Source organism: Pleurodeles waltl, chromosome 8 (assembly GCF_031143425.1).
Source record: "Pleurodeles waltl isolate 20211129_DDA chromosome 8, aPleWal1.hap1.20221129, whole genome shotgun sequence".
Taxonomy (NCBI): Eukaryota; Metazoa; Chordata; class Amphibia; order Caudata; family Salamandridae; genus Pleurodeles; species Pleurodeles waltl.
In genome coordinates, this window is record NC_090447.1 from 424,688,509 (window position 1) to 424,704,600 (window position 16,092).

At 41.2% G+C, this 16,092-nt stretch overlaps 1 protein-coding gene across 1 annotated transcript in view; it reads left to right on the forward strand.

Moving 5' to 3' along the window:
• Positions 1-16,092, forward strand: part of LOC138250008 (cohesin subunit SA-2-like) — a 434,120-nt gene that overhangs the window by 322,144 nt on the left and 95,884 nt on the right. Inside the window, exons 23-24 of the mRNA XM_069204310.1 lie at positions 8,165-8,257; positions 13,744-13,909. Coding sequence (XP_069060411.1) covers positions 8,165-8,257; positions 13,744-13,909 — 259 coding nt within the window. The remainder of the gene's footprint in view (positions 1-8,164; positions 8,258-13,743; positions 13,910-16,092) is intronic.

Genomic DNA, 16,092 nt, shown 5'->3' on the forward strand with positions numbered 1-16,092 from the left:
CAAAAATACAACCAAATCACCATTACACAGTCAGATTTGTGATGAAACTCCTATGCATGATGGCATCATGCATCGCAATTGTCCCAAACGCATGGTTACACATGCGGCCCTTACAGCAGTGCCTTGCAAAACAATGGTCGCAGGCACAGGGTCATCTCCAAGATCTAGTGTTGATAGACCGCCAAACACACTATTCGCTTCAGTGGTGGAATCCCACAAATTTAAACAAAGGGCGGCCTTTTCAAGACCCTGTGCCTCACGCCATTCTCACAACAGATGCATCAATGATTGGGTGGGGAGCACACCTCAACAATCACAGTATACAAGGACAGTGGGACAGCGAGCAAAAACAGCTACACATAAATCACTTAGAGCTGCTAGCAGTCTTTCTAGCACTAAAAGCTTTTTAACCTCTTCTGGCTCATAAACACATTCTTGTCAAAACAGACAATATGACAACGATGTACTACTTAAACAAACAGGGGAGAACACACTCATCGCAAATTTGCCTCCTAGCACAAAAAAATTGGCATTGGCCAATTCACAACAACATTTGCCTAATAGCTCAATACATCCCAGGGATTCACAATCAATTAGCAGACAATCTCAGTCGGGATCACCAGCAAACTCACGAGTGGGAAATACATCCCCAGGTACTACAAAGACACTTTCGTCAGTGGGGGACACCAGACATAGATCGGTTCGCCACAAACCAAAACGCAAAATGCCAAAACTTCGCGTCCAGGTACCCGCACCCTCAGTCCAAGGGCAATGCTCTATGGATCAACTGGTCAGGGATATTTGCTTACGTTTTTCTCCCTCTCCCACTCATTCCATTTCTAGTCAACAAACTGCATCAAAACAAACTCAAACGTATACTTATAGCACCAACGTGGGCACGCCAATTGTGGTACACCACACTGTTGGACCTCTCAGTAGTACCTCACGTCAAGCTTCCAAATAGACCAGATCTGTTAACGCAACACAAACAGCAGGTCAGACACCCCAATCCTGCAATGCTCAATCAAGCAATCTGGCTCCTGAAATCTTAGAGTTTGGCTATCTAAATCTTCCAAACGAGTGTATGGAAGTCATTAAACAGGCGAGAAAACCTACGACCAGGCATTGCTATGCTAACAAATGGAAAAGATTTGTCTTCTACTGCCAAGCAAAACACATCGCACCGTTGGATGCGTCCATACAAGACATCGTAGGATACTTACTACACCTACAAAAAGCAAATCTAGCCTTTTCATCCATCAAAATACACCTCACTGCAATTTCGGCTTATTTGCAAATTAAACACACAAAATCCCTAATTAGGATGCCAGTCATTAAAGACTTCATGGAAGGACTAAAACGAATCATACCTTCAAGAACTCCACCAATACCCTCGTGGAATCTTAATATTGTACTTACACTACTCATGGGTCCAACTTTTGAACCCATGCATTCTTGTCAGATACAATTCTTAACTTGGAAAGTGGCATTTCTAGTAGCAATCACTTCACTAAGAAGAGTTATTGAAATACAGGCTTTCACTATTGAAGAACCCTTTATACAAGTACACAAACATAAAGTTGTTCTACACACAAATCCAAAATTTCTACTAAAAGTCATTTCACCGTTTCATTTAAACCAAACAGTGGAACTCCTAGTCTTCTTCCCACAGCCAGTGGCAGGAAGAGCTCTGCATACATTATATATCAAAAGAGCCCTAATGTATTATATTGACAGAACAAAAGCATTTCGTAAAACTAAACAATTGTTTGTCGCATTCCAGAAACCCCATACTGGTAACCATATATCCAAACAAGGCATAGCCAGATGGATAGTGAAATATATACAAACTTGTTATCTGAAAGCTAAAAGACAACTACTCATTACACCAAAGGCACACTCCACTAGAAAGAAAGGAGCAACAATGGCCTTTCCAGGAAACATACCAATGACAGAAATTTGTAAGGCAGCCACTTGGTCCACACCTCATACTTTTACCAAATATTACTGTGTAGATGTGTTAGCAACACAACAAGCCACAGTAGGACAGGCTGTACTAAGAACATTATTTCAAACAACTTCAACTCCTGCAGGCTGACCATCGCTTTGGGAAGGGATACTGCTTTGTAGTCTATGCACAGCATGTGTATCTGCAGCTACACATGCCACTGAATGGAAAATGTCACATACCCGGTGTACATCTTTTCGTGGCATGTTCTGCTGCAGATTCACATGCGCCTTCCCACCTCCCTGGGAGCCTGTAGCCGTTTAAGTTGCAATTAGAAATTGTACCTATGTAAATAAACATTCCTTTACCTCAACTTTGTACATACATCTCTATCCCATTGCATGGACATCTTTACTATTCTCACTCTATCACTCCTACCTTACCCTCTGCGGGAAAACAAACTAAGATGGAGTCGATGCCCATGTGCAATGGAGCCGAAAGGGAGGAGTCACTCGGTCCCGTGACTCGAAAACACTTCCTCGAAGAAAAACAACTTGTAACACTCTGAGCCCAACACTAGATGGCAGGAACAGTGCACAGCATGTGAATCTGCAGCGGAACATGCCACGAACAGATGTACACTGGGTAAGTGACATTTTCCATATATATACATATACACACACACATATATTTTCAGCAATAAACGCATAATAAATGTTGATTTTTGGAACGAAAAAACACACAGTCATTTTGGCTTTACTATTATGCTCACAATGTTTAATCATGGATATTTTGAGGCACACACAAATTGGGTGATTGTTTCAGTCACAAATTGTGACTAGAGGAGTGAATATGTTTAATCAAACACGTAAGAATCACGATTTGAAGTCTTTTCTCTTAACAGATTGATGGAAAAGTGAAAGACTTTTTTCCTTATTTTCTGTTTCTTTGGTGCTTTTTATGGGAAATGGTGCACAAACATGTTTGTATTGGGCCATTAAAAAGATCTTATAGAATGAAGCGTGTTGCCAAAAATAGAATCTTGTTGACTCAGCTCTGGTTTGATGTCTGCAGGATGAGACACTTTGTTGGGATAAACATATGAAAAAAATAATAGTAGTTAAATTCCAAATCATTTCACTACCAAACAAATAAAATATATATATATTTTTTTAAAGGCATTTACAAAATATATTATAAAAATATAAAAACAAATCCAAATATAAACAAATACTATAAAATTATTAAAAAATATTCATAATAAATATATTTAACCAACATTTGGAAATATGTTGGAATTTAGGAATGTTAGAAATACTATGTCCACTCCAGTTTATGCAACAGTAGAGCAGGTATTGGACTTTGGAGGGGTTAAATATATAATTTCCACTCTAAACAATGCAACAGTAGGGAGAGCATTGGACTTCGGAGGGGTTAAATTTACTATTCCTACTCCAGTCTATACAAACGTAGGGAAAGCTATGGACTTCAAAGGGGTAAGATTTACTATTCCCACTCAAGTCTGTGTAACAGTAGGCAGAGCGTTGCACTTCGGAGGGATTACAATTACTATTCTTACTCCGGTCTAAGCAACAGTAGGGAAAGCTTTGGACTTAGAGGGGTTACATTTACTATTACCACTCTACTCTAAGCAGCAAAAGGTAAACTACTTGATTTCAAACACATTGTATATTTGAATAACCCTATTAATTTAGGAAATTGATAAAACTCTAAATATAAACAGTTTCTTAACATTATATATATATATATATATATATATATATATATATATATAAACAATTATCCAATTTACAAAATTCATAAGCAGTGTAATCATTAATTTTCAATAAAATAAATAATTGTTATTTATTACTTAGGTAGCTAGCCACGTACAAACCTAGAAACCCACACCTAAAATATAACTAAAATACTTATAACACAATTTACATTACTGAGACTCAATTACATAATTAATTTACTGTTAATAATTAATTGATAATTAACTTAATTAACTTCCCACCCAGCAGCACACACCTAAAATATATAGTAGCACATAAAATTAATATATGAACTAAAACACACAAAAAAATTAAACTATATTCTGTACAACTATATTATTGAAAACAGTATTAACAACAATATTACTTACCTGGAAAAAATGATGTTCTTGACAACAATATTTCTGCATTACAATATTTTCCTGTCACAATATATTTTTTTTCGATATTTCTGTCTCCCTAAATTTACAACTCAATATGTTCTCCAAATACCTTTCCATCACCGACTCTGTACTGTGCTCCAGCAACTGATTGTTTGGGTTCATCAGCACTCTTACCTTTAAGAGTGCTTGAATGCCCCAATTGAGCCTGGCCACCCAAACTCCTTCTTACCACCTGACCGGTCCTTGCACATGATTTGGTGGCTCTTGGCTCTATGGGTCAGATTATGTACCTTGGAATAACTTTTGTCTTGACCAGCAGTTTTGCTGCTACTGTTGTAACCACAGTTTACATATTTAGGTAAATCCACCGTAACATAGCACAAGTAATGCACCAGTGGCATAAAAGTTAAATATCACATGCAGTCAACAGTGTATGTTTACATACCCAAAGCGTATCTCAGTCATTCATGCCACTTGTACCCCAGAACTAGTGCTTATTTTGTAACATAATGAGCGCTGGTGCTCAAAGCACTGCTCGGATGATAGAGGCCTGTGCTATGAAATGTCTCCACCTGGAATACCAATGCTGCATAGTCCTGAATCCACCTTGTGCCTTTTTAATCTTTATCTCACTCTTGCAGGCTCCTGCTTTCTCCCTTGTTGACGATTTTTCTGTCTTCTCTTCCTTCTTTCCTCTCTGTGTATTTTTCCCTGTCTTACTTTCAGGCAATGTCTGCTAAGAAAAAATAACTGCCAGTGGGCCCCACCAGGCCCAAAAATGTGTGGCGGTGAGCACCACCGGCTCACTTTAAGCACTACCCAGAATTGGTGTTAGCAGAAAACACAGGTGGCCCTTTTCAAACTTTGACAAGTCTTACAATCTACCTTTGACATTGCCATAGTGATACATAAGTAAATCCTTTGAGCCCACCGAATGTGAAAAAGTGGGGCATGTCTCATATTTAGGGCCTCATTTAGAGTTTGGCAGAGGGGGTACTCCATCACAACTCTGACGGATATCCTGTCCGCTGAAATATAAATCCCATTATACCTATGAGATTTATATTTCAGTAGATGGGATATCTATCACTGTTGTGACAGAGTAACCCCTCCACCCCACTCTAAATCAGGTCCTTAGTTTGGTGTGGCCCTGCAGTAAGAGGATCACTGGCCTATGTGCCTACATAGGATAAAGTAGGTTTTCCTCTGCTCTGTTTGTGAATACATGATATTTTTATGCATCAGGTAGAAGAGCCACAGTAAATGCATGTGCACTATTGAAATATGAATCAGAAATCTAATTCAGTGTTGACCAGACCAACATATATTTGTGCTAAATACATTGCAAACAGTTTCATAAAAACGTATTTGTCTCGAGGAGCCTGGAGAATACTTAATTCAGTTCTGCAGAGCTTTTTTCGCACAAGTGGCAGTAATTAGCCCTTTGATGATGTGTATAGAAATCTGCAAGGAAAAATACAATAGGCTTCGGCCTGTTTGCTTAAAGGGTTGGAGGAATAATTACTTGATGCGTAATGTGGAATACTGGAAGGGAATTCGGCAGGGGCAACAAGTCGCTTTTACATAGAAGTGGGAGAAACTTTCCAGAGTAGCATTGTTATAGTTAGCAATATTCTAGTGTTGGGGTGCACTTGAGCTTATGTGTTTCCAGCTAACTTGTCTGTGTTACCAGCAGTTGGGCACATCAGCACAAAACCAGCAAGGGTTGGTTTTCAAGGGGAGTTCCTGTAACTAAACAGGACAGCCCCCAAGTAGGCATAGGGAAACCCTCCCCACCACCCAATCCCAGAAACATAACTGGAAGGCTCCTTGGGACACCTTGCCAGATGCAAAATTGAGGTACTGAAAAAGTAGGCTGGTTTGGACAAAGAAATATTTGGAGGACAAGAGTAGAAGCTAGCCACTGGTTAGTGGCTCCTTTAACAGAGGCTATCCAATGAAAACACCTCAAAATACAAGTGAACTTACAAAAGATCAGAGAAAGAAGAGGACATATGCTTGCTGTCCATTAGCTTTCCTGGAGAAGGTATGAGGGGAGCCCTCTTCTTATTGTACCATTACTTTGGAAGGTTTTCAAATGGTAGTCTGTCAGGCTGGGTATAGTCTTAGGCACAGAAAATGATGAATAAGAGGGGCTCTTTTCTGGAAGAACCAGTTGACATGTTAGTAGTGGATTGGATGAGAATGTAATGAAGAAAGGGATTGTACTGTTCTCCCACTCCTGGACACTCATAGCTTCACCTGGCAGTTTAAGAGCTATCGTAGTAACCAGGAAGAGGTTTCCAGCATCTTCAAATGTTAGACTGGGACAAGGTGGCATCCCAGTTGAAGGGGACATCACTTGCTTCAGCGGCCTTCCATGCCCAGCTGAAGTAGTTTGATTTCCATAAAAACAACTAAGTTCTTAGGTAAAACCACTGACTGGTGCAAACTGCCCCTAGTATTTTTTCCTGAACAATATGTCTAGAACTTTGCACAGACTGAAAATTGGAACTGCTTAAGTGGTGGGAATGCTGTGAGGTATATTTATTTGGCACAGTTACATATATATACTTTGATTGGACAGAAGGAGACAACTTTGAACTAGTAGTAGAAATAAATTTATGTTTATATAAGATAATCTGTGAGTGGATAGAAATAGAAAGTCCAGGGAAAGGTTCTTTGGTCAGCGATACCACTGAAACGATAATGTAAACGTGCCCTATTTCTTCCTACTGTTGGAATTCTCTTTTGTGTATTCCATCAGGCATGTTATCGATGGGAGAACAATATGACTGAGTTACCTTCATGAGTTTATATTAATCGATTAGTGTGTGCTTTAATTGGTTGAATGATATGAATGAACTGTTATATGCGTTGGTTAGGGTTGCTGTTATCATAATACTCAGACCTTGTCATTATTTTTAAAGACATTTTGTTTTTTCGTTACAGCATATCCCTGTTCTGTATTTCTTTGAAATGTCACTCTGTGGTATGAAATCATGTCTGATCATTTTTGATGTAGCCTAGCATGATGTGGAAAATAGCATAAAATTTTAAAAAAGAGAGAAAAAATATTCTTACTCGCCAGAGAGCATGAAACACATCGGAGTCTAATTTAGAAAGACCCATAAAAAAGCTGATCAATTATCTTATAGGGAAACTTTGGCGTGTTGCTTCATTGTTGAAATAACATTCTTGTAGATCTAGGGCATAGTACGGCTTTCTGAAGGGAAGAGGAGAGTTCTGGATCGCCACCTATTCCATTTAGCCTTCTCTAGACTCTTTCACTGCTCTTCTCTTGGTACTTATATTCTCAAAAGACTGCCAGATGCCTAGGACTGACTAAAACACCTCCCTGTTCGCCCACTGGTGCATGTCTATGCTGGTTAAAAATAATGTGTACCCATTTTAACTCATGGCAGCTAATTGGTGCATTCCCAATACCATGCTACACAATGGACTCCTCCCCCCTGAAGCAGCATTTAGCTTTACACTATGTGTAGATTCAATGTACACTGCATGTTTGCGAAATGTGATGTTGCTACCTGGTGTATGGCCCCCTACAACGATGCACCAACACTGTTTGTACATTCCCTAACTCTTCAATGATTGGACTTTTCCATTTTTATGGAAGAGTTGACCATGTAGGCACCACTTCACAACACAGCCATGGCAAATGTTTGTTGAAACTTTAATGGATTAATTCAGGAACAAAGCATGCTAATGTTGATGAATGGGGACAACAGCAGTGGAATGACAGCAAAGGTTATTGGTGGTTGGTGACATCATGAATGTTTGTACATTTGCAGACATTTTCACAGTCTTACTTGTTTTTGGTTTGGGAAAACTCTTGTAAGTGTAGTGTACAATATTCAGTAGATAAACTGAGTTCTTCTGTTTCAACATTTACAATCTCTGCTCTGCATGGCCAACTTGTGTGTGCAGATTCAAAAAATAATGGCAGATGCAAATATTTCTCTTAAAAATAGAATGTGTGAACTTATTATTAATTAAGATTGTGTTAATCAAGTTGCTGTTTACTAAATTTTCAGACAGACCTTTTGACACTGAGATCACAGATCTTGTGCTTTTGCTGCGTTTGCAGACGATACCTCAGTCATCGGAATAAAGCTGTTGGAGAACAGGTGGGTATGAGTGGAGTTTCTTCAAAATATTATTTGATTATCGTCATTACAATTTTATTTCATTATTTTTCAGAAAAAAAATAATAAACTGTATATTTGTCAGTTAGCGTCCATAAACGAGAATAAGCAACAGATATATGTACTGAAAATGCACAACAATCATTTTAGCTGTTTATGTCACGCTTCAGGTTGTCATGAATGTATGCTCCTCCTTCCCCAATATTATGGAACACAGCTGACTTGTTGCTGGCTCTGGAAACTGTGTCAACACTATCAATACTGAAACCAAATGGCCTTAAGTGATCCTCAGGCCACCGCAATCTAATGCATCAGGTTGTATGATGGAACTATGAATCCTGGAACCATGCATGCCTGAACAAAGCGGTCGGAACAACAACCGTGTTGTTACCAGAAATGCCTTCACCACGCATGCCTTAAAAACGATTTTTCATTGTAAAGGCATGCTTATTAGAGGCATGCTTGGGACTGCATGGGTGGTTCCAGCATGCAGCATGGGTGGTTCCAGCTGCCCTGATGCCCAGAAGTACCCCGCCCCTAATACTAAAACCACCCTGATCCCCATCCCTGCCCCTCATACTAAAACTACCCTGACCCCCACCCCCAAACTAAAACTTCCCCAACCCCCCCACCCCTGCCCCTAATACTAAAACTACCCCGATCCCCAGCCCCGCCCTTAATACTAAAACTATCCTTACCCCTGCCCCTAATACTAAAACTACCCCGCTCCTAAAGCTAAAACTACCCTGATCCCCCACGCCTAAAAACTAAAACAACCCCGGCCCCCCACCCCTAAAAACGATACCAACCCTGAGCCCCCACTCCCTAATACTAAGACAACCCCGATCCCCCACCCCTAAAAAACAAAACTACCCCGACCCTAAAAACAAAACTACCCCGACCCCCCACCCCATCCCAATACTAAAACTACCCTGAACCCCACCCATCCCATCCCTAAAACTACCCGACCTCCTAAAACTAAAACAACCCGACCCCCACCCCAATACTAAAACTACCCGGACCCCACCCCTAAAAACAAAACTACCCCACCCCAATACTAAAACTACCCTGACCCCCATCCCCACCCCTAAAAACAAGCTACTCCAATCCCACACCCGCCCCTAATACTAAAACTACCTTGACCCCCCCACTCCTGCCCCTGAAACCACCCGACTCCCCCACCCCTAAAAACTAAAACTATCCTGGCTCCCGCCCCTAAAACTAAAACTACTCCAACCCCTGCACCTAAAAACTAAAACTACCCAACTCCCCACCCCGTCCCTAAAAATTAAAACAACCCTGACCTCCCAGCCCTAACAAACAAAACTACCCGACCCCCCCACTGCACCCTAGAAACAAAACTTCCCCCTCCCCTAATGCTAAAATTACCCTTACCCCCCACCCCAACCCCTGTCCCTAATACTAAAACTACCCGACCCCCCACACCCGCCCCTAAAACTACCCCGACTTCCCACCCCTAAAATTACAACTACCCTGACTTCCCTGCCCCTAAAAACAAACCTACCCCATCCCCCACTCCAACCCTTAAAAACCAGAACTACACGGCCCCCCACCCTGCCCCTAAAAACCAAACTACCCCCAACCCTGCCCTAGCCCCACTTCCTTGAGGGCATCCTCTCCCGATGCTGACTCCCTTCTTCTCTGCCTTAACCATGTAGGCGTGTGTTCAGCACATGCGTGGTTAGGGCACAGAAAAACAAAGTCGTTCATGCAAGCGTTGTTCCACTTGCGTTGTTCACGACTTCGTTGTTCCAGAGTCGTGGTTCCAGATGTTTCCCATGCATCAACTTTATTCATTACTTCTAATTTGTGAAGAAACCCACCCAGAAAAGTTGTATGTCAGCTGCAATGAAATAAAGGGGCTTACGACAATGAGCGTAGAAACTGCCAGTTCATTATCTTATTCTTACTCTTCTTACAGCCACCCTTCATACCCAGCAAATGGGAGAATTACAAAGTAGAAAGTACAGTGTACTTTCAATGAACCTCCTTACTTAACCTATCTCTTCTGTTTGTTTTATGCACCCTGGAACTGGTGCCCAGGGAGTTGTGCTTGTAAAAGGAACATAAGGTTGTGAAAGTGACCATTGCACAGAAGATGTAATATACATTGACATCCATTGAATTGGCAAGTTGTTCTTATACAATGGACAGAGGAGCATTTGTAAATGCATTTGCTATGCTGCAAGAAAATAAAACCATCAGAATTATTTTGTGGGGTCATTAGTTCCTTAGACAGCAAAGAGCTTAGAACATTTCTCAAATACTTTGTTTTACCCAGATGCATTTGCAGTGGTATTCTGTTGTCTGGAAAGTTAAGTCACTCTATACCTTACAAGTTTGTGTTAAAGACAGTATTTCAGAGACTAAATTCATCTACTGTTTCTTAGGAGCTTGAAAATAACTGTAGTTGCCATAGCCGTCATGCTTATCATGTTTTATTTGCAAAGTGGTCTGATCGACTTAACTTTGTGTCAGTAGTTTCAGTGCTGTAAAAGACTAGGTAACCATCACAAAGATGACATCCAGGCTCAGGAACAGAATATCAGACATGCTCTCTGACCTTCATAATGATAGCCCTAGAACATGGCATGCATAGCACACTGGGAAAAGGAGTGAGCTGCAACAACCGTTTAAAAATGTGTAATGCAATCATTTATGTGCTCAACCACAAAGTTAATTATTAATATGTGAATGGTCATGGATTTGACATATTCTCGCTGACCCGTTTTGGCGTTCTAAGCAGTTTTTGGATATTTGTGTACTCACCCTTCCTAAACGCTTGGTGTATTTAGACACTGAAACTGTGGGGCCTTCAGAGGTTGTGTCCATTTCTGTAACATTTCAAAGTTCTTCACATTTTTTACTCTAATTCTAGGGTTTCTGTAGTTGCTTCCTGTGATTTCTTCAGTGAATAAGCCTGCATGATGTCACTTTATGTGAGGTCATCGGGAGGGTCAAAGGGAATGTCACTTCTGGTGCCACTGTGGATTTGATGGAATTACACCTTAGGCTGTGCAGTGGCATGAGCACGGTATGAAAAACACTTAAAATCATTTGTAATTGGGGAGCTTTACAATAGCCACACCATGAACTTGGTTGTCTCTTTGGCACTGTCTTACTCAGAAATGCAGCTTGAATCAGGAAGAGGCAGATTTTAAACACAGAGGGCAGTCATCAAGGTAATTTTAAATGTGAGCAGTTGGAAGCAGCATTTGATGTGTTTGTTGGGACAGGCATGGCAGTAGTCTTCTCTCCCTTGCTCATCTTTCCTTTTTACACAGGAGCACATGAGATTCATAGTTAAATGATTGAGCAAGGAAAGAGGACCCCAGCACATAGTGAGTGAAAAGGAGGTGTTTGAAAAGAAAGAGACGCACAAAAGGATGAAAGGCCTCATTTTGATATAGCACTAAGTACTAGTGTTGAGTCTATTTCTGTGTACCCCTAGATGGATTAGTGGTAAGGGGAGCTATTTGCCAAGGTTCTGTTTGCGGTGCTTAAATTTCTATTGACGATTCATGGGTAGCTTTCTGTGAGGAACCATGGTCTTCTGAAAAGCTGAGAGCTCCTCTAATTCCGTAGCTATCCTCTGCCCCACAACTGTGATTCGGCCTGCGACACTTGCAGCTCTGTTAGCTCTCTGTCCCCTTCACTGCGGTTCTGGCCCTGATTCTCCTGGTTGGTTTCCTTTTTGTCAGTGTCCACAAAACATGTATCCATGGCTCATACCAAGCCCAGCCATGTGACGTCTCTAATGTCAGACACCACAGCATAGAGCAAGGTTGGTCTTCTAGGCCTGTGAAGACTGGTCCTGTAGTGCGCTGAAAGCCCAGCCTTCTGGTGCCCCTATTGTTCAGCCCAGTAGCACAAACAAACGACATTCCTACAGAGCACAGTAAAAGATGGACTTGGTGCTCCCTTCTGTACATAGGCTCCTAGCTAATGTTGGCTCCTTACATTGGACACATGGCCTGAAAGTCGAAAGCCCTGGACTCCACAGCCTCCTCTGCCATTTCCTGTAGCCAGTTTTTCAGCCTTCCCTTCAGCTTAGCCAGTATGCTTATCCATACATGCTTATTGTACAGCATGCGGCATCACTTCCAACAGTATGAATGCTAGCTCTCAACATCAGTGGCGGATGGCAGCTTTAGGAGGGAGGGGGCGGGCGGGATACACACACACACACTCATTCTTTCACACACAGACACGCACGCACATCCATTAACAACACTCAAACCATTCAAACATGCATGCACGCACCAAACATTCATTTTAAAAGATCGCACACACTAATTCTTTCACACACACACGCACGCAAATCCATTAACAACACTCATAACACTCAAACATGCACGCGCGCACCAAACATTCATTTTAAAACATTACACACATACACACACACACACACTTTTACCTTCAGCCTCCATGTCCCAGGAGGGTTGAGACTGCTGCCTTCCCTCATTGGCTGACCTTAGGTCAGCCAATGAGGGAAGGCAGCAGTCCCAGCCTCGTCACAGAGTGGGATGAGGTCAGTGAGACTGCTGACCCCACCCCACTCTGTGACGAAATGCCACTGATTGACAATCGCCCTGGGCACTTCAGGGCTTAAACCTGAAGCTCCCAGGGAGAGTGGCAATTGGTGACGCTTTCCTCATCCCCCAGGGGAGGGCCCCGAGGCACCTTTGCTGGGCCGAGGAGGCCACGCCAATAGGAGCTGTGACCTCCTCAGCCCAGCAAAGTTCAGCTCAGGCAGCCAGGAGTGTGCGCAAATTGCGCATGTCTGCTCCTGGCTGCCTAAGCTGAACATGGAGAGTGTCCGTCAGGCTGACCTTTGTTCAGCCTGACAGACACTCTTCATGAGCCGCCACTGCTCAACAGCCAGGAAGGACTTTTTTCTTTTAGTCCCCATAGGAACATCAGATGCTCTTGTTAGTCTAGCTGCATACTGTCCCAAGTTCAAGCTTTGACTGAGCCTTTGGTTTTACAGAACACTCTTTGTGGATGCTCTGGGGAAGAGGGATTTAAATGGACAGTAGCTCCATAAAAGAAGAATCATGTGCGCCGCACCATGTATCTACAGGAATATGCAAAACATCTTCTAACTTCCTGTCCAATGGGCCATTTTCTTCTAATACTATTGCAATATTTGTCCAAGTAGATGGCGAATCACCTTAAAATGTAAAAACAACATTTTAAAATATATTCATAAATGTTTAAGTATACCTCCCTAGGTCCTTAATGTCATCCCACTGCTCATAAAATGCTACATTCTTGCTTTTGTATTTTTTAATATAAAATAATGTCACATACATGTAAGGGCTTGGAATCATTTTGTATTAGTCTTGAAAACATTTTCTTTAGAAGATCACAACTGTTATCATATTGAAATCTGCTAATGGCAATTACAGCAGTCTTCATTAAAATATATCTCTTTGTTTCTTTAGGCCTTCATGCTACTTTGTGACCTGTTGGTGATTTTAAGTCCGCAGTGTTCAGGTGACAACGACATTTTTGAAATCTTGGCATACTGCGCTGATTCATCCCTCCAGTCAGAGTTACTTGGCTTTGTTCAGGAGCATGTCTTTATGCACCAGGAAGAAGAAGGCAAAGGTGAGCCTTTGCCTCTGCTAAGGAGGAAGCTTGTAATTGGTCATCAGTCACTCTTCAGTTCACATATCTCATAAACTAAACTGCTCCTTTCTCCTACACACGTGCATCTATTGACCTTTATTTCATCCCCCTAATAACACATCTGCACCTGATTTTAGGCTTTCGCTGGAATGTCCCGGCTTTGGCAGAGAAATATTTATCCTATACTGGCTCCCTCCTTAACACTTTTCTCCTGATAGCTATATCACACAAAATCCTCTTCGCAACCGAATTTAGTTGTAGGACTGGACTGTTCATTTTGCCACTCTGGCATTTCCACAAAAGGCTGTAGGATAGAGGACCTTCTTATAAAGCAGAGTGGACTGCCATGACTCAACCATACCCCCAGCAACCCATTTTAGTCACTAGCTCTTGCAGTGGGGGCTGGTATAAACATTTTTGCAAGAGCTGATTTTTGTTTCCAGTCCAGCCCTCTTTGGTTGTGTTAGGCCCAAATTTGAAAATAGAGATTCACTAGTTAACAATATCATTCATTGAATGTGTCAAGTCTGTAATTATAGATCGATAATAAGGAATGACAGTGACTGTGAGACGCTTTAAAAACAACCATAGTAATATGGAACACATTGTATTAAGATTTGTTGATTATAAAATTAATGAAGGTCTAACTGCTTTGGAACATATAGTACCAATAAGAAATGGTTAAAATATAAATCTAAAAATTAGTCCATACCAGACTACACCAAGAGCAGTAATGGGATTGCATTGCACACAATGAGGTGGGTCGATTGCGAGTCGTTAGCTTATGCTCTTTGGCAACCTCAGATATAGATTGACTCCCACAGGCACGGTGACTCAATAATGACAGAAACTTTGTCACAATGTTTGTCTCAAAGGAAGCATTTGACTTAGTTTCCTAAGGTCCTTCTAGTGTGGGTTGAGAAGACTAAATGGATTTTGTTAAGGGCCTTCTAGAGCATGTAGTACATACTCAGATTGCAACTTTAGCTTCTCCCTCGCCGACAATTTTTAATTGCCCCTGAACTTGGGATGATACCTATAGGTTGATTTATGTCATGAAATGTGACTGGGTTACAGGCAAAGTTTAATGATCTTGAGTGGAACGAATTCATAGACAATCACCATATCATCCTTCAGCAGGAAACATAGGCAACAGAGACAATATTTGGTTCAAACCATCTTATATTTTTTATTAATGCTACTCCTGCTAGCTCAGGGAGAGCCTCGGGTGTATTAATTTTGCTGAAAGACACAAATTATTTAAAGGTGAAAATCTTAGAGTCTGGATCCAAGGACATACTTGGGATTATTTTGACACTCAACAGTGCCGCCTTGATTAAATACGTTGCAGTGGTAAACATATACATATACCTTCAGTTCAGGATAACATTGAATCTCCTACTGTATGTGCCTATGTTCCCTGCTAGATTCCGGTATACTTTATACTTCGCCTTTTATTATAGCGGGTGACTGCAATACGAAGTTTGAACCCATTGAGCCCTTTTCTCCTCTAATGATAGAGGAGGATGAGCAGTGGGGCCTACCCCAGCTTATAAGTAAACCAACTAAGAAACACTCAAAAGTGGCCAGCCAACTTTTCCATCTTTGCCTGGAATATGGTTTGAGAGCTGCCAAAAGGCATACTTAATCCAATCATTTTCCACAACCTACCTTTAAAAGAGGAAGGTGCATTCATCAAATAGATTATATACTGCTCGATCTAAGGATATGGCACCATATGGTCGATATGAAAATTGTTGTACATACAGATAGTGATCACGGTGCTCTTGTTGCAGATTTAAATGCAGATTTCTTTTGTAAGCCCCGGGAGTACATTAATAATATTTTTCCAAACCTGCTAGCCCTTACAAATAATTGCAGGAATATACAATGAGCTAACATCAATGATAATGAATGTGCTAAGTCCATGGTCTATCAAGCTTTTCTGGTACAAATTGAACCTTATGAACAAGCTAAGTCTTGCATTATCAGTTTTATTCCAATACACTCTGACTTCTTTGAAACCTTAAAGCTGGTTTTTAGGAAAGCAAATCAGAAAGTCGCAAGTTAAAACTACTTTGTGTCTCTGGTGTACTAAAGATTGTAGGGTGGCAAAGGGGTGCTTGATTGAGGCCATATAAAAGGGCATTAAATTGAGTATA